The sequence below is a fragment of the Nannospalax galili genome, unplaced genomic scaffold (genome assembly GCF_000622305.1).
Source record: "Nannospalax galili isolate Female #2095 unplaced genomic scaffold, S.galili_v1.0 scaffold54, whole genome shotgun sequence".
Taxonomy (NCBI): Eukaryota; Metazoa; Chordata; class Mammalia; order Rodentia; family Spalacidae; genus Nannospalax; species Nannospalax galili.
Genome location: NW_008341028.1, coordinates 8810413 through 8833085, shown reverse-complemented (window position 1 = coordinate 8833085; position 22673 = coordinate 8810413). Strand labels below are relative to the sequence as shown.

The 22673-nt window shown below is 49.0% G+C and overlaps 1 protein-coding gene across 3 annotated transcripts in view; it reads left to right on the top strand.

Annotated features, from left to right (window-relative positions):
• The first annotated feature begins 2729 nt into the window (after window positions 1-2729).
• Itga11 (integrin subunit alpha 11) overlaps window positions 2730-22673 on the top strand; it is a 128846-nt gene continuing 108902 nt past the window's right edge. The window contains exons 1-2 of one of the 3 annotated variants that reach the window (XM_029565025.1): window positions 2767-2909; window positions 3880-3971. Coding sequence is in view for 1 of the 3 variants with exons in the window: in XM_008836535.3 (XP_008834757.1) it covers window positions 2858-2909 (52 nt within the window). In the remaining 2 variants the exon portion in view is untranslated. Of the gene's footprint in view, window positions 2910-3879; window positions 3972-21438; window positions 21479-22673 lie in introns of those variants that run through there. The other 2 variants (XM_008836535.3, XM_029565026.1) reach the window with 2 other exon arrangements.

Here is a 22673-nt window from a genome sequence, read left to right as displayed (position 1 = left end):
GTTGACCTCCAGCCTTTACATGGGCACTTGCATACACTTGTGAATACAGGAACACATACACACCCAGATAATAGATAGATGATAGATAGATAGATGATTGATAGATAGATAGATAGATAGATAGATAGATAGATAGATAGATAGATAGATAAAGGATAGATAGTGTTTAAATGAAGCTCAGTGGCAGAGTACTTGTTTAACATGTTTGTACCCTGGGTTCAATTCCCAGCACCACAAAACAAAGACAAAACACAAACAGCCAAGTATGGTAGTGCATGTCTTTAATCCCAGCACTCCAGAGTCAGAGGCAGGCAGATGTCTGTGAGATCAAGGCCAGCCTGGTCTACATAGCAAATTCCAGTCCAGCTGGGACTACAGGGAGACCCTGTCTCAAACAAAACAAAAATATGAGTAAATAACATTTAATAATTTTACATCTAATTAATAATCATTAATTAGAAAATGACTTATGGTAAAACAGTAAATAATAAATTATGAATAAGTAAACATGAGGTCATCTCACCTAGTCAGGTCCATCACCAGCCCCTCCCCTGCAGGCTTCTGTTGTGTGTTTTTCAGAGGGGGGGTTACAGGGGGTACCAGACAGTTGTTGAGAAAACTAATGAAGACAACCCCCCACCTTCCTGTGTTATGCAGAAACAAACTCTGATATTCAAGATACCCATTCCCCTAGTGAAGATGGTGAGAGTTAATGAAGGGTACTTGGGGCTGGAGAGATGGCTCAGTGGTTAAGAGCACTGGCTGCTCTTGCAGAAGACCTGGGTTCAGTTCCCAGCACCCACATCGCAGTTAACAACCATCCATAACTCTAGTCCTGGGGGATCCAATGCCCTCTTCTGGCCTCTGAAGGCATAAATGACATGGGTATACTTACATGCATGTAGGCAAAACACTCATATACATGAAATGAAAATAAATAAATCCAAAATTTTTAATGAAGGATAACTGTTACCACAAAGACTGGCAGTGCCCCCAAGAGCAGCCCTTCATCAGAAACACACACATACCAATTGCAGGGGCCTGGGGAGCCTGAGACTTCCTGCTGATCCCTGGGGAACGCATGGCCTTCACAAATGCTTGGGTAATTCTGGTGTACCTGGGGTTTGAACATCACTCTGGAGAACATGAACTAGATGGGGCAGGGAAGTGGGTTGAAGCTGTTTGAAGGCAGTTTTCAGATGTGATGCTCCAAGTTCAGAGCACCCTGACTTGAGCTGCTTCTGGTCTCAGAACTGGAAAGCTCTAAGGAAAGTCACCTGGTAGGGTGGCTTGGCTCAGCCCCCCGCCCCATGATTGTCCTGATTTGGCTTCCCAACTTTGTCATCCAGTGTTGGCCTCATTCCAAGGCCAGACCCTGCTTCCTTCACCCAACACCTGTCCAAGCCTGCAAGATTCCTTGTTGTATCCTGACTGAGGAGAGAGGTAGGAGAGAGGGAGAAAAATTAGTTCTTTTGAGCCACAGGCTCTTTTAGAAGAGCAAGAAAATCTGTTGCTTTGCTTTGTCATACTGTTCTTTCTGAAGCTGCTCTGGAGACAAGAACACTGATTCATTTCAGCCTAAACCACATGCCTCCCCTCCCTTTTGCTCCCCTTCTTCTTTCCTCCTTTTCCTTCCCCTTCCCCCCGCCCTTCCTCTCCCTGCCCCAGGCATTCCACAAGTGTGGATCCTCTCAACATCCACCTCAACCTCAGGGATCCTGCCTGAACATCCCTCTTCTGGGAAGTGTTTCCCATCCTCCCTGACACCCCTTTGCTCTATGTTCCCATACATCTCTCATACTCATCCATCCGCCCATCCATCCATTCACCTCATCTGCTCCTGAGGGCTGGGGCTGAGTGCCCAGTTATGAACCAAACAGATTTGAGAGAGAGCCAAATGATCACATCGATTGCTGTCTAGTTTGTCTATGAAAACAAGAAGGAGAAGGAGAAGGAGAAGGAGGAGAAGAAGAAGGAGGAGAAAGAGAGAGAGAGAGAGAGAGAGAGAGAGAGAGAGAGAGAGAGAGAGTTCTTTGCTTCTCCCCTGCTGGGAAGGCCAGCACCACACCCACAGATTGTGGCCTAGGACCTGATTAAAAGCTCAGGCAATAAATGTGCATTGAAGTTAATTGTCCATGATTACAATGGCCAGAAAGTGACTGGGTTCCAAAAAGAAGCTTCACGGAACGTCAGAGGGGGTGGTGGGTCACCCTGGCTGCTTTGGAATGCTTAGGTGTGGAGGCTGGAGCGGTGGAAGTGATAAGGGTCTGCATTTATTCCAAGTTCCCCCAAGAAGCACTGTGGCCTTGACATTTTAAGCCCTAGGGGGCAGGGAGACCAAGGAATGTCTCAAAATGAATGGCTGGGAGGGGGTACCATCCAGCCTGTCCAAAGGAGACCTGGCTCATCTTAGGTACCCCAGTTCTGTGCAGCTCTTTCTCTGAAAAAAGACCACCATCTCCGCTGTTATGAGCGCTCTGGTTTGGTTGTGGGTGGAGGAGAGGCAGGTGCGGCGCTGGTGAGGTGGCTGGTTCCCAGGAGCGGTCGTCTGGTCTGTTCCTGGGCCTAATGGGGCTGGGGGCGGAGGGGGGGCGGGGGAGAAAGAGCGACGTGGAGAGGGCGTCCGGCCTGCAGCCCGCCGCCTGCCCAGGTGGCAGAGGGGCCGAGACTGGCCCACAGCCAGAGCCTCCGGGTCCGCGCCCCTCCCCGCCGCCGGAGCCCTCCCACTTCCTCTGGGGCTGTCAGGGAGCCGGAGCCCGGTTCAGTGCAAGCTTGGGACGCGGTGTTGAGGACTCAGGCTGCCGCTCAGGCTCGCTGTCCGGAGCCGATCGGGACACCCGCCGCCGCGCCGAGGGCCATGGACCTGCCCAGGGGCCTCCTGGTGGCCTGGGTACTCAGCCTCTGGCCAGGTACGTAACCCTCTCGCCTCCCTCTGCCTCCGGGAACCCCTGCCAGACCCTCCCCGACCTCCCCTCCGGCTGGATGCGGTACACCTTAATAGCACTTGCGGACACAGGTCCCCTGGGGAGCCCACTGCAGTTAAGCGATCCTCCCAAGTTCTGCAAAGGAAGGAGGTACGCGGAGAAGACTTTGGTATATCTGGGGAAAGTTAAAGGGACTTGAGCTGCTGGCACCACTGAGCGCCTTGGTTGCCCCTGAGGGCCACGGGCTGGGGAAAATCTGCCACTTGATCACTTTGGGCATCTGTCGAGCGCCGAGGGTCCCGGACCTCAGCTGGTGAAGGGAACAGGATGCTCGGAGCAAGCATGGCCTGGACGCCCTCCGGCCACCCGCCGGCGGAGCATCTCAAAGTCTGGAGAGCCAGGCGCTACAGCCCCGGAGGCTCCAGGAGGCCCCGGGGAGACCCAGGAGCCCAAAACTGTCCTTCCACTCGAACGACTGAAGTCCTGGGGCTTGGCCACTAGACATCAGCAAGCCCTCCTCAGCCCGACAACAGACAGCGGGTACAGTCCCTCAGTCCAGGACCCTTGGGAAAGATATTTGAGACCTAGGGTAGGGATGAGACAGGGCCCCCAACCCGCGCTGGGAAATATACAAATGATTCAGTAATCCGGGGGAAACCGCTGTCACCAAGATACACACACGCCGACCGCTGCCTAATGTCCTCCAGGGTTGGGGCGCGCCAAGGGCCTCGGCACCCCAGGGAAGAGAAGCCAGCCTTGGACCCTCCGCCCTGGGGTACCCCGGCTTAGGCCTCCGTACTGCCGGTGCCCAGCTCAGCTTCAGCGAATAACGCTGTGCAGCAGCGGGCGAAAGTTTTCCCTGGCAGCTCCATCGTGGCTGAATTCTCAAGGCTGTCTGGGGGAACTGGCCCGGGTGCAGGCTGTCAGCATTGACTCGCTTTCTGCGTGACTCCAGGTCCTAGCTGAGGCCAGGAGAACGGAACAGACGCTGTGGCAGCTGGACAGGTGCCCTCGCGAAGGCGGGTGCAAGTGGAGACCCCACCCCAGGTGGGTAGCGCTCCTCAGCCTGTAGTTGCTTCCTCCAGTCTGGAGAAACAAGAGTGCCCCTCCTGTCCCCTGTTTCTGGGGGCGGGGACTGCAGTTGAAAGGGCCTCTTGCAGCCTGCTGGGTTCCGTTCAGATCTCAGAGACACAGTTGGAAACAAACATTTGTGCATGAAGTTTAGGGTTAGGGGAAGGGCAGGGAAAGTGCTGCTGCCAGGGATGAGAAGCTCACCGCTGGGGTGTTCAGACAGGAGAGGAGATCTCCTCCGTTGGGAGAGATCAGTCACAGGAAAGGAAAGAACTGGGTGTCTCCAGGCAGGTGTCCTCAGAAGCTGCTGGACTCATTGACAAGAGGCTAAGGACAGTACAAATATCCTAAAGCTAGGAGAGTTTGGAAACAGACTCGGTTGCCAATTCTAGTCTGCACTGGCTATGCAACCTCTCCAACAGGTTTCTTCATGAGGGGTGGAGGCAGAATTCTGCCTTGTGGAATCTGTCAGGATGATTGAGAGGGAGTTAGAAAAGTGAACACAAGGCTGGGTGCACAGTAGGCATGATCATGATTGTTAATGTTGGTGCTACTGGAAAGGGGTGGGCGGACCTCTGAAGACAGGATTTGTGACTCAGAACTCCCTTTAAATGAAGAAAACCACTCCTGCCTTACACCTGGTCCGTTTGGGTTCTTAAAATACGGGACTCATTAAACATATCAGCCAATGTTGGACCAACATCTGGTTGCAAGGAGCTGAGGGTAGAGCCAAGCACATGTGCAGGCTGGGCCCTGCTATGGCAGATAGGGCAAGAGCAGGAAGGGCTGGGTAGAGGCACAAGGGAGTGAATGGAGCACAGGAACCAGGACCTGCATGTTCGTTTAGACAAGAGAAATTCAGTATCTACCAAACAAGCAAGGGAGGCTTCCTAAAGGAGGTAGTAGAATTTGAACTGGACCCTCCCCAAAGAAGCATGTAGAGTAAATGGGACTTAAAATGAGACTGTTCGTATTTCCAGGAACATAAAAACAAAATGTGACAGTGTGTGTGTGTGTGTGTGTGTGTGTGTGTGTGTGTGTAGTGAGTATGGATGCCATGACTTCAGGTATTGTTCCTCAGGTACCATACAGCACCATCCACCTTTTTGAGATGTCTCTCATGCACCCGGGGCTCATCAAGTAGGCTAGGCTAGCTAGTTAGTAATCCCCAAAGGTCTGCCTGTCTCCACCTCCCCAGACCTGGGATTACAAGCACATGCCACCATGCCCAGGTTTTATTGTAAAGCCATAAAAGTGACTGGTTAAACTAACCTCTGTAGATTGGAAGGGTCTGAAGGGTCATGGAGTCCGTTCCCCTGGCCCTAGGGCAGAATCCATGATCTGCCTCCATGTGTCATGTTGTGTGGGTGTAAGGATTGCCAGGTGGCAATGGCAGCAACTCTGGCCATTTGAGTTCAATGATTCTCCCTTTCCAGAGTTCCTGTTGTAGATCAAACAAGGTGATAGGTAGACAAAACTATCAAGAAAGACTATAACAGAAGGAAATAAACTCAGGGACATTTATGCTGGGTGTTCAGAGAAAATGGGCCCATTGATAAGAACTTCGGATCCTATCACATCAATAGCCAAGGTGAAGATTCTTTCTAATGAAATCTTTACTGAGCAGCTGTCATGTGCCAGGACTCAGGAGGACACAAGGTGAAATCACAGGAGAAGTCTGGAGAAGTGTACTAGGGATTCAGAGACATGGTTCCCAGGCCCCTAAATAAACCAACACTCTCCTATCCTCTCCATGGAAAGACCTGGCCCAAAGTCTTGGTCACAATGGGAACTAAGGGATTTAATATTTTGGCCTGGTGTGATCTCAGTATGGATGACTTTTTGATGTTAGAGAGGGGAAAGGCCAGCATAGTCCTGATGTGTCCTTGTGGTTGGAGGTCCCACTCAACAGGAAATCAAACACAGTGCTGGGTCCATGACTAAGGCCTAAGCCCTGCCCTCCAGCTTGGGAGAACAGAGACTGACATACAGGGATCATTTTGCCTCCCTTTGTCCAAGCTCCTCAGCTACCATGAGCTGGACTTTGAGTTCCCAAAGAGATAAGGGTGAGTCTCCCCCTCTTTCTATTTATTCATCACATCACCTGTGGACCCTCTGTGAATCACACTCTCTTGATTCCCAGCCCAGCCTCACAGGGCCCTGGAGGAGCTCACTCAGTTCTCCCCTCCCCCTTGCCCTCTCCAAACCTCCCTTTCCACCCCCATCCCAGGACTAGAAGCATCCTCCTTTTCCAGTAGTAAGGAGGGCCCCCTTTCATCCTCCCCCTCCTCCCATCCTCCATCCCAATGTCCTGTCCCTGATGCTTAGGGTAAAACCTTATTCAGCGCTGGCTGGCTTGGTTCTTGCTAAGTAGGCGGGAGATCATTTGGGGAATTTGAGAAACTCTATTTCCTCTCCACAAAACTCAATTTGGGGTATTACCGTCTCACCGCAGATTTCAAGATCTTCCTTTGAGAGTCAAAGTTGATCATTGTTAGTGTAGTCATAAAGAGAAGGAATCGTCGTGACCAAAAGTCACATCTCAATACTCAGTAAAGTACTTACCACAAAAGCATGAGGGCCTGAGTTCAAGTCCCCAGAACTCATATAAAAAAGCCAGGTGTGGTGGTGCATGCCTATAATCTCAGTCGCTTAGATAGAGGAGACAGGAGGAGCCCTCACTGGCCAGAGAACTCCAGGTTCTGTGAGAGATTCTGCCCCCCAAAATGAGGTAGAGCTGGGTGTGATGGCACATTCCTTTAATCCCAGCACTCAGTAGGCAGAGGCAAGCAGATGTCTGTGAAATTGAGGTCAGCCTGGTCTACATAATGAGTTCCAGGCCAGCTGGGGCTATAGGGAGATCCTGTCTCAAAAGAACCAAAAATAAATAAAAGAGGTAGAGAGTGATTAAGCTAAGATACCTTACCTCTGGCCTAACATGCACTCATACATACACATGTATATGCACCCACACGCATAAACATACACACACGCACACACACACACACACACGACAGCTCAAACACATCTCTTCTGCTCACTTAATGTCCTGGCCCCTCCCTACCCTCTTTTTTTAAAAATTATTTATTTAATAACCACATACTTAGAAGCAGCATTTCACTACAACAGTATTGACATATTCAATAACAATTTCCAGAGCTAAGATGCGTCTCTTTCAAAATTGGCTGTAAATTTTTAGGTTTACAGCTGAATTAATAGAGTTATACAATATTGAACTCAGTATAAACCCTATAAGACATAAAATTGAATGATATTTTACCCTTTAAAAAATATCTCCATTTCATTTTAAAATACACAGTTTCATACAGAAAAATTCATTTTTAATACAACTGACACTAAGATGTATATGCATTTCTAATCTCTATATATATCTGATTATTACTAGTCACAGTTGGTTACTTTCTGAGCTCCTTAGCATCTGAGAATGGATATAAAGTCATCAGGTAAATTTCAATGGTAATGTTTTTCACATCTACTAGTTATTAAGTAGCAAATTTTTATGTTTTGAAGAATTATTTTTTGTAGACCAACTTCCCAGGTAGCACCCTACCATAACCTCCCTTCCTTGACTAGAGACCTTATACTCTGGTATCCCTGCTACTGTCTGCTGTGTTGTCGGCACCCCCAGCCATTCCCCACTACTTGTCCCCTGTAAGACATAAAATCGAATGTGTTTTTAACCTTTAAAAAAGATCTCCATTTCATTTTAGAATATGTTGTTCCTTGCAGAAAGACTCATTGTTTTTCTACTAACACTGAGATGTTGGCGCATGCATCTCTAATCTGTCCTCTTACTCTCACCAAGGATCCACAGCTATGTGAAACGATTTCCCTTAGAGAGATTGTGAGTCCCAGAGACCCCTGCACACCCCAGCATGAAGTGCCTGCTATAGGGAGCTGTGGTCAAGGTGAGGACAGTCCCAGCCCCACATATCAATGCTCACCACTCCCATTCTCAGGCAAATGCCCAGATGTTTGTTAGCATCAAGGGAAGAAAGTAAAGTTTGGAGACAGGAGCTGGCCATCTATTAAACCAAAAATAAGCAAGTTCCAAAAGACTTTTACTATGTCCTTAAAAGCCAAGTTGGAACAAGTGTGAAATCTCACCTGGAGGGAACAGTCCATGTGGTCCAACCCCTCCCTTCTGCCTAACATCTCTTTCATAGGAATATTAACTGCTTACCATTTACTGAGCAGTAATGACCAGCATGTGCACAGATTATGGAGCCAGACTACCTGGTTCTGATTCCTTCTAGGTGAGTGAGCCTGGACAGCACCCCCAAGGGGTCCATTTCTTCAACTCTAAAATGAGTAGAGTAATCACTTCATAACCAATGCTCTGATTAATGGCCCACATGTGATCCATTCATGTTTACTATGTCAAATTGCGTCTGGCACCCAATGTGCCTCTGTCCATAGGAGCTGATCATATAATTCTCATCAGTTTTTTTATTTAATGTGTATGTGTATACCATGTGGAGGCAGGGAGTGCCCACAGAAGCCAGAAAAGGGTGTCAGATCCCCTGGACCTAGAGTTACAGACTGTTGTGAGCCTCCTGATGGGTGAGGGGAACTGTATCCTCTTGGAGAACAGGGAGTCCTCTTTACCACTGAACCAAGTTTCCAGCCCCTTGTCATCCCTTGGTTTATGTCAGACACTGTGGCAAGCTTTTTCTCATCTCTCAGTTAGGTCCTTACTATAGCTCGAAGAGTCACAGCTTGGTTAACAGGTTCCATTCAAGAAGTCAAATGTCTAGTCTAAAGTCATAGCCATTGAGTCAGAGGCAATGCCAGGATCTCTCCGACTGCAGAGTCCATGCTGTCTGTATGGTAGTTTGAACCCAATATCTCATGAGCACTCTACCACTGAGCTGTATCTCCCAACCCACCAGTCTCTGCTCTTAATTCATCAGTAATGTTCTCTTTGGAAAACATAGAGGGCATAGAACAACAGGATTTCCTTGTGAAGGGTCTGTCTGCAGAAGTCAGAGATCGGGATGCACAGGTGCTCAGCCTCCCCTCATTCTCAGCTAGACAGAGAATCCTCCAGGCAAGACTTGGTGAGAAGTGGTCCACAAGTGATGCTCACCAGTCTCTGCTCTTAATTCATCAGTAATGTTCTCTTTGGAAAACATAGAGGGCATAGAACAACAGGATTTCCTTGTGAAGGGTCTGTCTGCAGAAGTCAGAGATCGGGATGCACAGGTGCTCAGCCTCCCCTCATTCTCAGCTAGACAGAGAATCCTCCAGGCAAGACTTGGTGAGAAGTGGTCCACAAGTGATGCTTCAAAAGTTCTCTCTCTCTCTCTCTCTCTTCAAATTTTCATGCTTATGTTTTATTCACCCTTTTCTGAATTTTCTCCTCTCCTCTCTCCCTCCCTCCCTCCCTCTCCCTCTGTCCCTCTCTTCCTCCCTCCTTCCCTCCCTTCCTTCCTCCCTCCCTTCCTCTCCTCTCCTCTCCTCTCAGGGTCAATTACAGCTCTATCATCTGCTCCCAAGTGCCAAAAATACTGAATGCCCACACACTCCCAATCAACCTATCCTGCCCTGCCTATTCCTTCCAGTTCCCCCAATCAAGACCTGCTTGGAGCGTCAGGTCTGATATGATAATTGATGCTAAACAGTGCTGCTGATTAAGGACACTTTGATGAATTCTACCCAAGAGCATTTGCATTTTAACTGGACTGTGCCTTGAACCAAAAGAATAAAGGGCCAATGGTGGGCCTTCAGGTATGGGCAGGCCAGCAGAGGAAGCAGGGAAAGCAGGGAACTAGATGTAGTCCAATCCCTCAGCATCGTAGTCTGATAGGACTTTCCCCAAATCCCTGAGTAGCCTGATTCTACAAGGAGGAAAAACCCAGCTTGGGCAATGCTGCTCTAAACTGGGGAGAGTTTTTTCCGTGTGGCATAAGGCACGTTAGGTAAGTTGCCATAGCGACACACTCCAGGATACCAAACAGGATGACACCTCTGCATTTGAAGCTGACAGATTACTTCCCCCAGAAGCTTCACCCAGCTGAGTCAGACTTCCAGAACTCCAGACCCTGTGATTTCCATCTGCTTTCTACAGATCAGGGGGCCAGGTGTCAGGAAGGTCATGAATGGATGAATGAGCACTCTATATGTTCCTATTATCAATCAGGAGATGCCAGAGATCTTGCCAAGGTGACATGTCTGTTAGATATGGGAACTGGGATGCAAAGGTGGAGTGATTCCTCATGACTTTCCCAAGGTCACGTGGGGACATGGGGCCAGGTCATCGAGCTAAGGGTAAGGTTTAGAAACTATTTTGCTGGGTTTAGAAACTAAGTTGCTACACCCACCAGGGAGCTCAAGAAAGAAATGATACTTCATCCCAAAGAATGAAGCTCTGATGGTTTTCTGTAGGAAGTGGAGGGATTCTATAGACCACTGGGAGTTCTCTGTAGAACTCTGGGGGTCCTCTGTAGGCCACTGAAGGTCCTCTGTGGGCTGCTGGGGGGTTCTCTGGAGACCACTGAGGGTTTTCAGTAGACAACTGACAGTTCTCTGTAGACCAGTAAGGGTTCTCTGTAGACTTTCAGGTGTTTTCTATAGAAAGGTGGGGTCCTTTGTAGACCACTTGGTCTTTATCATCCTCCTTCTCTTCCTGGCCCATTCTCAGGCATTCACTCCCTCTTCCTCCCAGGAAAAAAAAAAGCCACAGAGCAATTTTCATTTCCTCTCCTCCTAGAACTATTCTTTCCCTGGATATTACCACCTCTCATAGCGATGGTTGGAAATTATGAAATCCCATAAATAATTTGGACACAAAGCTCCTATCTGAGTTGATTCACCCCCACTCACCACAGTTGCAGTACCTTCTTCATAAACTGTGGGACCCAATGCAAAATAAAACACAAGGTCCCTTGTTTCAAAACTATTGAAAATTTCAAGATGGCCAGAAGAGAACATGAATCCAAGTGTGGAACCCTTCTGAATGAGGGTCCCCAGGCCACTGCAGCCACATGCCCAGAAAGCCAGCCTTGTTTACATGAGTCTCCTCACTGGCCTATCAGCTAGCAAGGAAGTCATCATGGCCCACTTTACAGAGTGGTTTGTCCACTTCAACAGCATGGATTGAGCATCCACGAAGCCTAGGCACCCTCAGGTTCTGGATAAGATATGTTAGAGTAGGCACGGCTCTGCTTCAAGGAACATGGGGTGAAAGCAGGCCTCAGGATCCTCGGATGCAGGGCTCATACAGAATGCTGGCATACAGAGGGCAGGGTCTCCATGGAGCAGCTCTTAAGACTCATAGATCATTTCTTTGTGTGTGTGTGTGTGTGTGTGTGTGTGTGTGTGTACCCACATGTACATGCCAGTGTGTGAGAGGGGGTCAGAGAACACCTTGTGGAAGTGAGTTTTCTCCTTCCACCATGTGGGTCCAGGGAATCTAACTCAGGTCACCAAGCTTGGCAGCAAGTACTTTACCTACTGAGCCATCTCACTATCCCCTAAAAGATCACTTTTAATCCTCTCTAGTGACTCTGGGAATCTTTCTGAAGGACATTCTGAAGGCATTTGACATGTGATTGTGAATTTGCCACTTTGGCAAATCTGTGAGGAAGGTCGTGAATATGGATGAATGAGTACTGGCCTTTTGGTGGCCCCAGGGATTTTCAGCGGTGTGGTCCTGCCTAGCCAACTCTCAAAACAAAGAACATGTCCCTCTACCTGTGGACTTCATCTCCCTCTTGGTCTGTCATGGAACCCTAGGTAATCAGTGCCAGGAAGTACAGAAGTCTTCAGTCCTGGTTGAAAGTGAAAATCATAGCGTGAAGGGAAGCCTTTCTCAAGGCCCCACACCAGAATTTGTCACAGTCAGTCCAATCCCCCAGTAATGCCAAATGGCAGCAAAGCTGAGGACTACTGATGGAATCTGAGTTTAGTCCAAAATTGAGCAGAAAAAAAAAAGCTGTCCAGGGTGGAGAAGCACTGCTCAGATCATACAGCACAGCAGTGAGACAGCCAGTTGGTCCCCAGCTCTTCTGGTCCATGGTTCCCTTGGAGCCTATCCAGCCCAAGTTCCACGGCATTCGCAACTGAACTGGGCAGAAGACACAAACTCAGTTAGGGGGCAGTCTTAGAAGCTAGTGAGATCTGGAGAGTAATTAAATGGTGACACTGTGTCCTCTCACAAGGCCATAAGCTACTTGATCACTGGGTAGTAACTAGGTGGGAAAATCAGAAGACCCAAAGAGGACCTTGAGAAGACTGATCTTGTCAAAAGCTGCTGCAGGTAGATGGAGCAGCACAGGGGTGGAGCACAGGCCAGTGTTCAGGGGTGGGAAGAAGCCGGGGAGGGTCATTCCCACCCTAGGATTCCAGGCACTGCTGGTGCTGAGTGTCCAAGTGAAGGAATCATGACTTGGGATAGGGCTCTGACAAAAGTAAGGTCAGACTGGCTAGAAGGGGTGTTCCATCTAGGAGAGGCGGTAGCCTGGGGGCCAGAGGAGAGGGGTCCCAGAATCCTGAGGTCCCAGTCCACCTTCAGGTTTCTTGTGGAGAGAGTATGAGTGTATACACCTTGTGTGCATGTGCATGTAGAGGCCAGAGGTTAATCTCAAGTGTCATCTTCAATCACTCTCAACCTTATTTTTGAGACAAGGCATTCCACTGAGCATGGAGCTTCCAAATTCAGTAGGACTGGCCAGCAAGTCCTACCTCCTCCTCCCCAGTGCTGGTATTTTACATGAGTTCTGGGGATCAAGCTCAGGTTCTCACACTTGCATGTCAGACATTTTACCAACTGAACCATCTCCTTGGCCCCTCAACATCAGGTTCTATTGTTCCCCATGGCCCCATTCTCCAGACTTATCTCTCCAGACTTCCCTCAGCCAAAATAAGACTGAAACACAAACTGAGTCTGTCAAGTGCTACTGCCAACAGGTTATGCCCAGACTCTAGCAAAGCCAGCCAGATGCTGCATGGCCAGCCCTGGACTTCCCACTAAGCAGGAACATACACACCAGCATGTTCCTCACAGTCCCACAGCACCCCAGCCAGGCCAAGCTGCTCTCTCCTCCACAAGCAATCCAGCTGCCTTGACCCTTCTTACTACTGTCCCGTCTCCTCTCTTCTTTCTCCCAGCCACTCCCTGCTTATTCTTGGGCCTCTTGCAAGCCTCACCTGTCCCACTTGTGTGATCTTGAGGCCAGTACTTCCCCACTGTTCATCCTTCCAGTCACCTCACTGTCCTCCCCTACTCAGGAGCACCACAAGGACAGAAGTTGCATCTCCACTCGCCGTTCTCTCTCTAACTTGTACACAGTGCCTACCTTAGCAAGTGTTGAATGGATGCCTTTGGAGTGAAGGAAAGAGCTGTTCATCCATGGAAACTGAAAACGATCTGAGGACAAGACAGGACAGGTGGCTCAGGTTTCTTTGCACTTCACCCCCAGGTGATCTTAACACAGTAGCCTGTGTGAGCTAAAAGCTGTGCAAGGTATTCTGGGCATGGATAAGAAAGCTCTTGTGTTCTAAGGAACTTGTGGTTGGTGTGTGAGAGAGCAGAGTTTTAGACAAATGGCTATGAGACAGGCAAGAAGTAAGACGTGTGCAAGTGACTCAGATAGAGGACTAGGGTTTTGGAGGTAGGAGGCAGGTCATTTGTAGATTGATCTGGCAGCAGGAAGGTACTAGAGAGTCTATCTGAGCAAACCGTCTAGTGTTTGGCAGCAGGATGCTAGGGTATGTTTGGTGGGGAAACTCCAAGAAAGGAGCAGTCAGCTAAGGCCACTAGAAAGGACCTAAATGCCAACTAGAACATTTGGGTTTGCTAGATGGGAGCCCCTGAAGATTTCTGAGGGAGGGTAGGGATGTTCTAATCCATATTTGGAGAAGTTTCCTGAGGGGACAGGGGGGGGGGAGCTGAAGCCACAGGACAATGCCAAGCAGGTAGGACAGGATTCCTACTGTAGTGATGCAGATAGAACCCAAAGTCTGAGACGAGTGTGGGGAAGGAAATAAAGGAGGACTTGAGGCCAGGATGAGGTCCCACAGAGCTGGGCTGTCAGAGAAGGAAAGGTGTGGGAGGCCAAGGGGCAGAGCTCCTGGCCTGAGGAGAGTGTGAAGAGTCAGGAGGTTCAAGCAGGGAACCTTTAGTCAGCTCTGGGCTTGATAGAGCTTGTGCTAGCTCAGGGTCAGGTTGGCTGGGAGCTTGGAAGCCAGTAGAGTGAGTGTTTGGACTCGGAGCCATCCCACAGCTGGGCTTAGGGGCCTGTAGAACTGAGAGAGAGAGCAAGCACCCGGTAACACAGAGCGCCGTCCCTCCATCCCCCTTCCAGGCCACAAGCAGTGATTCATGCCCCAAACTCAAAGAAAACTCTGATTCTGGTTTTTAAAGAGCAGAGGAAACCATCAAAATAGCCAGGCCAGACCGCAAGCCAATCTCCAGCTATGGAATGTGCTTGCTGCTGACGGTGAGGCCAGCCAGGGGAAGAGGCGCTGGCAGGCCCAGCAACAGGCCCTGCCTATCACTCCAAATGGGACCAAACTGTCACCTCTCTTCTTTCCCCTCTTTTCAATGGGGGCTTGCCTGTGTTCTGTTCAGCTCTGCCTCTGCACCCCAGCCTGCTTCCAAATCATCTTAGCCTGAAACCTCTGGTTTCCCATCAGTCCTTGTCTCTTCTCAGCCCAGGGGACTAAGACCAGGAAGCAGACAGGAGCCTGAGGGGCTGCTGAGGTGAAGCTTTGGAAAAGCCCCCATGGCTTACTAGCAGACCTCCTTTACCTTACCTTGGCCGCTGAAGGCTGTTCAACCCCACAGTCCGGCAGATACTGCTAGAACGTGGGTCAGCTCATGGCCTGCCCCCAAGTCCTTCAGGGCTCACCTCTTTGCCCTGAGTGAGGAGTGTTTGGATCCCCTTCTTTTCTGACCTCATCCTCAGCTTACTCTACCACTCCACAGCCCCAGTGCTGTTCCTCAGACACCTCAAATGCTCCCCTTGCCCGGGGACTCTCTAACACTTACTTTCAGGTCTTGTCTCCAATGTCTACCTCTCACTGAAGCCCCACTTGGTATTGCTCACTAAAATTTTTTTCTCCTCTACAAACACTCAAAAGTCAAGAACCCTCCAGCCCCTTCTGTATTTCAGTCCCTCAGAGGCATTGAACACCATCTAACACTATGACCTTCCTTATTTATTCATTTTGTATATTGATGACCTCTGATGATCCCCAAAGTGCCATCTTATAACAACAAGAACTTTTGTCTATTCTCTTTACTTACATAGCCTAGGTTCAAAAGCTGGACCTGGCCAGAGCAGGTAAGCAACTGATAGCTATAGAAATGAATAAATGAGGGGCTGGAGAATGGCTCAGCAGTTACGAACACTGGTTATTCTTGCAGAAGACCCAGGTTCGAACCCTATGTGCAGAACCCACATGGCAGCTTACAACTCTCTGTAACTCCAGTCCCAGGGGATCCGACAGCCTCTTCTGACTTCCGTGGGCATCGCATGACATGGGTGCACTTACCTACATGCAGGCAATACATGCATACACATAAAATAAAAATAATAAATTTTAAAAATTATTTTAAAAAAATGAATAAATGAGTCAATGGAAATTTCTATAGGATCAGTGTGAAAAATTAGAAATAACACCCAATATCAAATGAAATGTTGGGCAGGAAAGGGGTGGTTAATAAATGTTAGTAACATTGGTAATATTTTCAAAGGAGGGAGCCAGAGGACAGTCTTTCAGGCGTTTCCCTTCTGGTACCATCCACATCATTTGTTTGAGACAGACTCTTTCATTGGAGTCTGTCTGGAGTTTGCCAAGTAGTCTAGGCTGGCTCATCAGAAAGCCCTGTGTACCCACCTGGTTTCACTTCCCTAACACTGGGATTACCAGTGCATACTACCATGTCTAGCTTTTTAACATGGGTTCTGGAGATTCAAACTTGGGTCTTCATACTTAATGCAGCAGGTGATTTACTAACTGAGCTATCGCCCCAGTCCTGGGGACTCTACCTCAAAACAGTTTCTGCTACTGCCCAGGAACATGGCTGATCTTGCTCACCCACATAGTCATGAGGAATCCAGGGCCGAAGACCCTGAAGCCCCCCTGAGAGGCTCAACACTATGGCGCTGGTCTACGTGCCAGCACCGTAACAGAGTCAGAGCATCCCAGACAAGTGACCACCCCTGGTTTGCATCTCTCCAGTGACAGGACACTATCTCACAAGGCAGCCCCCTTGTTTCTAGTGACAACAGATGGTTCGAGAGGAAGTGCAGTAGAAAACCGAGATACTTTTGCAACCATGAAAAACATCAACATCAGAAGGACCTCAGCCTGACCTTCAAGGAACCAAGATTTCCATTCCTCACTGTCTCCTGTCCCCCAAAATCCAAGCCAATTGAATCTGGTGGATCTATGTTGAGCCCCGTGTAGTCAGAGAACTTACCAAATGGGTGTGGGTATCCACTGCTGGGCGAGCCTGCAGACTTAGAAGGGAAGGGCCCCTACAACTCCTTTTTATAGTTTATATTCAAAGAGCAAGGACAGGATGGCCCAGCATTTCTCTGGGTCCTCATTAGTCTGCTTCCTTCCTCTTGTTCGAGGGAAAACCCTGCCACAAATTGCACAGCTTCAGCTTTGCCTTGCCCTTTGCCCAAGTGCTTCCCTGGGCTCAAGCTAATCTTGGATGCACAGAGCCCTTGATTTACATACCCAAGGCAAGTGAGATGCGAGCCTAGGAGCTGAAAACCAAAACCAACTGAGCTCTTGAGCTGGTTGGTATGTGAGGAAGGGAAGGAACACAGGACAGCTGCTCAGGCCGTGTCTTGCACAACTCATCAGTGTAAATAGTACCTTGGTAGCTGTACAGTAGGGTGACCTCAAGAGTAGGGGATAAAAAGTGGGAGGTAAAAGTAAACATATATGAACTTCTTTAAACCCTACTCTGGAATTTAGAGATGGGGCACCTAGTCCAATGTGTGCCCTTTCCAGGTAAGGAAATTGAAGAACAGGAAGAAGTAATTGGCTCAAAGTTGCCAACCAGTGTAGAAGCCATGCTGGGGTGGAACAAGGGCTTCCAAGGCCAAATTCACAAATCTTGGCTCCTCTCTTCCCCAAAACTGCCTCTTGGGATATAGTAGAGAGAATTTGAGTGTGTGTGTGTGTGTGTGTGTGTGTGTGTGTGTGTGTGTGTATCACTGTGGGTAATGGGTACATGGATGCATGGTGTACCTGTGGAAGTCAGAGGACAACCTTGGGTATCAGTCCTCGGGTACTTTCAACCTTGCTTGAGGCAGGGTCTCTCATTGGCCTGGAAGTTTGCCGTGTAGACCAGCTAGCTGCTCCACAAGCTCGCAGGGATCTTCCTGTCTCTGCCTCCCATCTTACAATGCTGGGAGATAACAGATAGGCTTTTTGTGTGAGTTCTGGGGATCTGAACTCTGGTCCTTATGCTTATAAGCAAGTGTTTTACTGACTGAGCCATCTCTCCGACCCTGAAATGGAAGGAATTCTTATTTGAAGCAGGTACCAATTACCCTGGTGTAAATCCTCCCACTTGGTCAGTTTCATGATCCTAACACAGCATGCATAAATTGTGAGAGTGCACACAGTCGGTTGGCTCTTATGAGAAGACCTCAGCACATACAGGTCTCTTCCCCTGTGTGACTTAAACTGTAATGGGAGATATTTCCCAAGTACAAAAGCAGTTCTTATAACCACCTGCAGTTGCTCAAGTGCTTCCTAGGGGACTCAGTTGGTGAAGTGCTTTTTAGGGGGATATTCAGTTGGTGAAGTGTTTGCTAGGGGGATGACTCAGTTGGTCAAGTACTTGCCTTATGAGTATGAGGACCTTAGTTTGATCTCTACAACCCATATGAAAAAGCCAGGTGTGATGGCATGCACTGTAATCTCAGCACCAAGGAGATAGAGACAGGTGGCTCCCTGGTGCTCACTGGTCAGTCAGCCTAGCCCACTTGGTGAGCTCTTTGAGCTCTGTCTCCAAAGACAAGGTGAATGGTACCTGAGGAATGGCAGCCGAGGTTGTCCTCTGACCCCCACACACAAACAGGCACACACTGCCATAGGCATCTGCACTACACAATACACATGCATGAACATAGAGGGAAAGAGAAAGACAGACAGATACAGACAGACAGATATCTACACACACAAAGATCTTGGAAAAGAGTTCTAGACAAAGAGAACAACGTCAAGGCAGGAAGGAGCTTGGTGTGTTTGAGAGCTCCTGAGGAAGATCATATGGCTGGAAGATAGTAAGCGATGAAGCTCATAGTTTAGAAGGCAGATCCTGCAGCCCATGTGCCCTGGGGAAGGGTTGGCCATCTATTCTAGATGCAGGGGTGGATGCAGGCTCTAGAGCACTTCAAACAAGAACGTTTTAGATCTGACTGGCATCTTTAAAACTCTCAGGCTGCCCTGAGAGCATAGCTTGGAAATGGAGAGATAGCTCAGCAGTTAAGAGCACTTACTGCTCTTTCAGAGGACCTGAGTTCAGTTCCCAGGACCCATGATAGGGGGGACTCATAACTGCCTGTAATCCTGCAACTCCAGCTCCAGGGGGCTCTGATACCCTCTTCTGGCTTCCTTGGGCACCTGGATACACACACACACACACACACACACACACACACACACAGAGTTTGTTTGGAGCTTAATAAAATCAGGATCAAGAGACAGAAGACATGGAAAAGCCCAAGAGCGAGGCCAGGGCCGCAAATTCCCCATTTGGAAAACTGAAACAGGATGACTGCAAGTTTGGGAACTATCCCAGACTACCCAGTGAGTTCCAGACCAACCTGGGTACATAGAAAAACACAGTCTGAAAAAAAGGAAAGGCCAAGCCCAAAACGATGAGACCGTTTGGTCTGAGGGATGGCAGAGGAGACAGAGAAGCCATATCTGAGAGGGACTGCATGGTGGCCTGAAGGAGCTGATGAGGGGAAGCGCAGGAAACCCAGGAACAACTTCCAGACTTCTGACTTCTCATAGGTGGGAATACCATTTCCGGAAGCAGGGAGACTGGGGAGAAACAAGGTTAGTCCCCCCAAACCAAGGACTTCCTTTGGCCACATGAAGCATGACATGAGACATACATCCAAGTCAACATGGTCTGTATGTAGCTAGATCATTGACAGTGTGGCTTGGAGGGCAGGCCTGGGCTGGGGTGTGATTTGGGGTTCTTGAGAGCCTGGGCCACTCTGAGGTAAGGAAAGAAAGGCCAGGACCCCAGAACACAGGCTCAACCAGCCCAACCAGGCAAAGTAGCCCAGGCATGCACCAGCAGCCGCCTCTCTAGAGACTCGGTTTTCCACACAGTTTGGGGTATGTCAGTGTGTGTAGGGTGTGTGTGTGTGTGTGTGTGTGTGTGTGTGTGTGTGTGTATGTGTAAGGGTGTATGAGTATGTGTGCATGCATAGAGGTATGTGTGACTATATGTGTGATATGTGTATAGAGGTGTGTGAATGTACATATGTGTGGATACGTGTATGTAGAGTTATGTGCGAATGCATATGTGTGTGGATATGTGTGTATGTACATATGTGGGGTGTGTATGTGAATGTATGTAGATATGTGGCAGATTGTGTTTGTGAATGTATGTATGTGTGAATATATGTGACTATGCATGTAGGAGTGTGTGTACAGGGGTGTGTAAGTGAAAATTGGATATGTGTGTAGGAGTGTGTATATGAATGTATGTATGTGGATATGTATGTGTATGTGTGCTTTAGTTGAAGGTTTCATTGTATTTAAGTGGGTTTCTATTGCAAAGATTGACCCTATCAATAGCCTCCATATTGCTCCTGAAGCTTGTGGATGGAGCTACAATTGATAAATTTTCCCACCTAGAGAAGAAGATAGACACCCCAGTAAGAAAAACACCCCAGTTTTCATGGTGGCTCTGACTCTGCAGGAGGTCATGCATGCATCCTCTGTAGGCATGAGGCTGTTCTCTGGGGCTGGGAGGGAAGCCATGTTCATTACAGCCGATTTCAGTATGCTGTTTGCTGTTTCCAATTTTCAGGCCTGTTTTCTTTGAGTTTGACATCTGCCTAACCAGCACATTGGCAAACTCCAATTTCCCCACAAATGACAAGGACCACTGTGGCTCTCCCTGGCATCTGTCCCTTCCTCTCCTCCCCCTCTCTGGGTGCTTCTACAGGCCTCTCTATTTCAGTGGGCATGCCACCTGCCCTGAAAGCCTGGTCTCCGCAGCACAGGTAAAAGTGCCTCCATGCCACACAGGCTGCCCAGCCCTTGCCTGGCTGGTTCCCATCCAGAAAATTCTTCCTCATCTAGAGCTGCAAGGGCTTTGGAGAGCTGAGGGAGGTCACTGTGCTAATGTTGGCAAACAGTTGATCTAGCACAGACTAGAGAGGGTAGACCACACTGGAAGAGGGCTGGGGAGAACGGAGGCCAACTGTGTCCTTTCTCAGGGTCTTCCTGGAGGAACAGGAAGTGCATGAGCCAGGTGAACTTATCCACTGATGCCTCCTTAACTCCTCGAGCTCATCAAGTCCTAGGGGTCTTCCCGACTCCAGGTGAAAATGGAACCTAGAAAGCCTGGGGTGAGGACACGCAACCCTCTCATCATCCAGGAGAGGGAACGTTCCAACACATGGTGTGTCTTTGTTCACATATTGGGCACTTGAGAGGTTCTGCAGGGGCACAGACCCAGGGGAAGGTGCCATTGTGGCCGAAGCCCTCCCAGGAACCAGGCCTCCCCTCTCCCTGCTGGTCTTCTCAGAGTACCAGGCCTTCTCAGAGCTGCTAGCAGCCAAAAGCAGCAGAGGGTGTGGCCTGGGGACCTGCTGCTTCCCAAATGAAATAATGTCCCTGAGAGATTCCTCCAGAGCCAGGAGTGTGCTCACACATGATGGGGAGAGGTGACGCCTTTCCACAGAAGAACCCTCCTCATTTAACCCTGTATCCCTCCCTTCCCTGGCCACCCCTTCCCAGTTTCCACACACCCCGACAAACCCTTCACCCTTAGATCCCACCCCTTTCTAGGAACTTAATTGGGAAAAGTCATTCCTTCCTCTCTATAGCACATCCCCATCTTGTCCCTTGCTGTGCTACACATGGTGTACACGGCCCACTTTCTACCAGAGCCTGGTGTTCTGCACCTGCAGAAAGGCAAAAAACCATGGTACAAGCACCATCCAGAGGTACAGTGCTGTCCTGCTTCTCCACAGGACATAGGAAGGAGAGGCGAAAAAAAAAAAAGAGAAAAAGAGCAGGGGGAGAGAAGGGAGGGAAAGCAAGAAGGGGGAGAAGAGAGGCAGTGGCTGGCTGGTGCCGTCAGTGGTTGGAGGAATATAAAGTTAGATGGACCCATGATGTTCCCTTCAGAGGAGAAGATGCAAGATAATGCGGAGTTGGCTGAGGCAGGAGGTCCCAAAGGGCGTTGTAGAAGTAGAAGTAGAATCCTTCTGAGTTGACTGAAGGAAGACTGCAAGGTGAGCTTTGCAAGAATAAACTGGGTCTTATCTCTCTCCTAGGAAGACCCAAATCTGGGCAAGTTTACTGTAAAGTACAGGAGTGTGTCAGGGCCTGTGGTAAGAAGGGATTTGCTGTCACAAAAACCACCCCTCATACACATCTGACTCCATATAGCCCCTGACTCTACCAGCAGGCTGGGTGCTAAGTCACTGAGGGATGTGGGAGGGCAGCCCACTACAAAAACTTGTGTTGGAGAGGAAGGAAGGAATGACTTCAGCCACAAACAACAACCTGATGGAGACTTGGGAAAAGCCACCTGCCTGCCCATCGAGACACTCTCAGGGCTAGTCTGTACTCTGGTCTCTGAAAGGAAATGAATGGAAATGAATCCAGCAGAAGAGGAGCACACAGACTCAGGACACAGGACTGAAAATGGTTTAACCCACCTGGGAGACTGAGGCCCAGAGAGAGCTAATACCTTTTCAGGGTGACACACCCAGTGAGTAATAGGACCAGGGAAGAAAGCAGGTCTCAGAACCCATAGTCTTCGCATAGCACTGTTAGCTCCTAGGAGGTGGGCCTTCTATTCCCATGTCCTCCCTCTCAGCCCCATAACCAGCTGTTTCAAAGTCACAAGTCCACTCTTGAGCCTTGACCTTGACAATTGCTCTTTAGCTGTAACTCCCCTGAGTCTCCTAGGTACTTACATCCCTTGAAGATCACAGAGAGGGAGGCTCCTTAGCCACACTGTCCTGAGGGGTCAGCGCACACAGTTTAGAGTTCTAGTAGATATAGTGTCAAAGTTACTTGTTGCTGTGCAAAAAATACCTGAGAAATGCAACTTAAGGAGAGAAGGGCTCATTTTTGGCTCACAGTTGGAGGGTGTAGTCCATCGTGGGGGGGAGGCATGGCAGCAGGAACTTGAAGAAGCTGGTCTCATTGAGTCTGCCTTTAAGAAGCAGAAAGAGGTGAATGCTGGTACTCAGCTCACCTCCTTTTTATACAGTCTAGAACCCCAGCTCTTGGAATGATGCCATTCCACATTTAGGGTGGGTCTTCCCACTGCAATTAACTAACCTAAGTAATCCCTTACAGACAAGTCCAGAGATTTGCCTTCGAGGTCATTCTAGATCCTGTCAAGTTGACACCCAAATAGTAACCATTACCGTGATGCCCACCCTCTTACTCAAGATCTCACTGAGGATGAGGCTG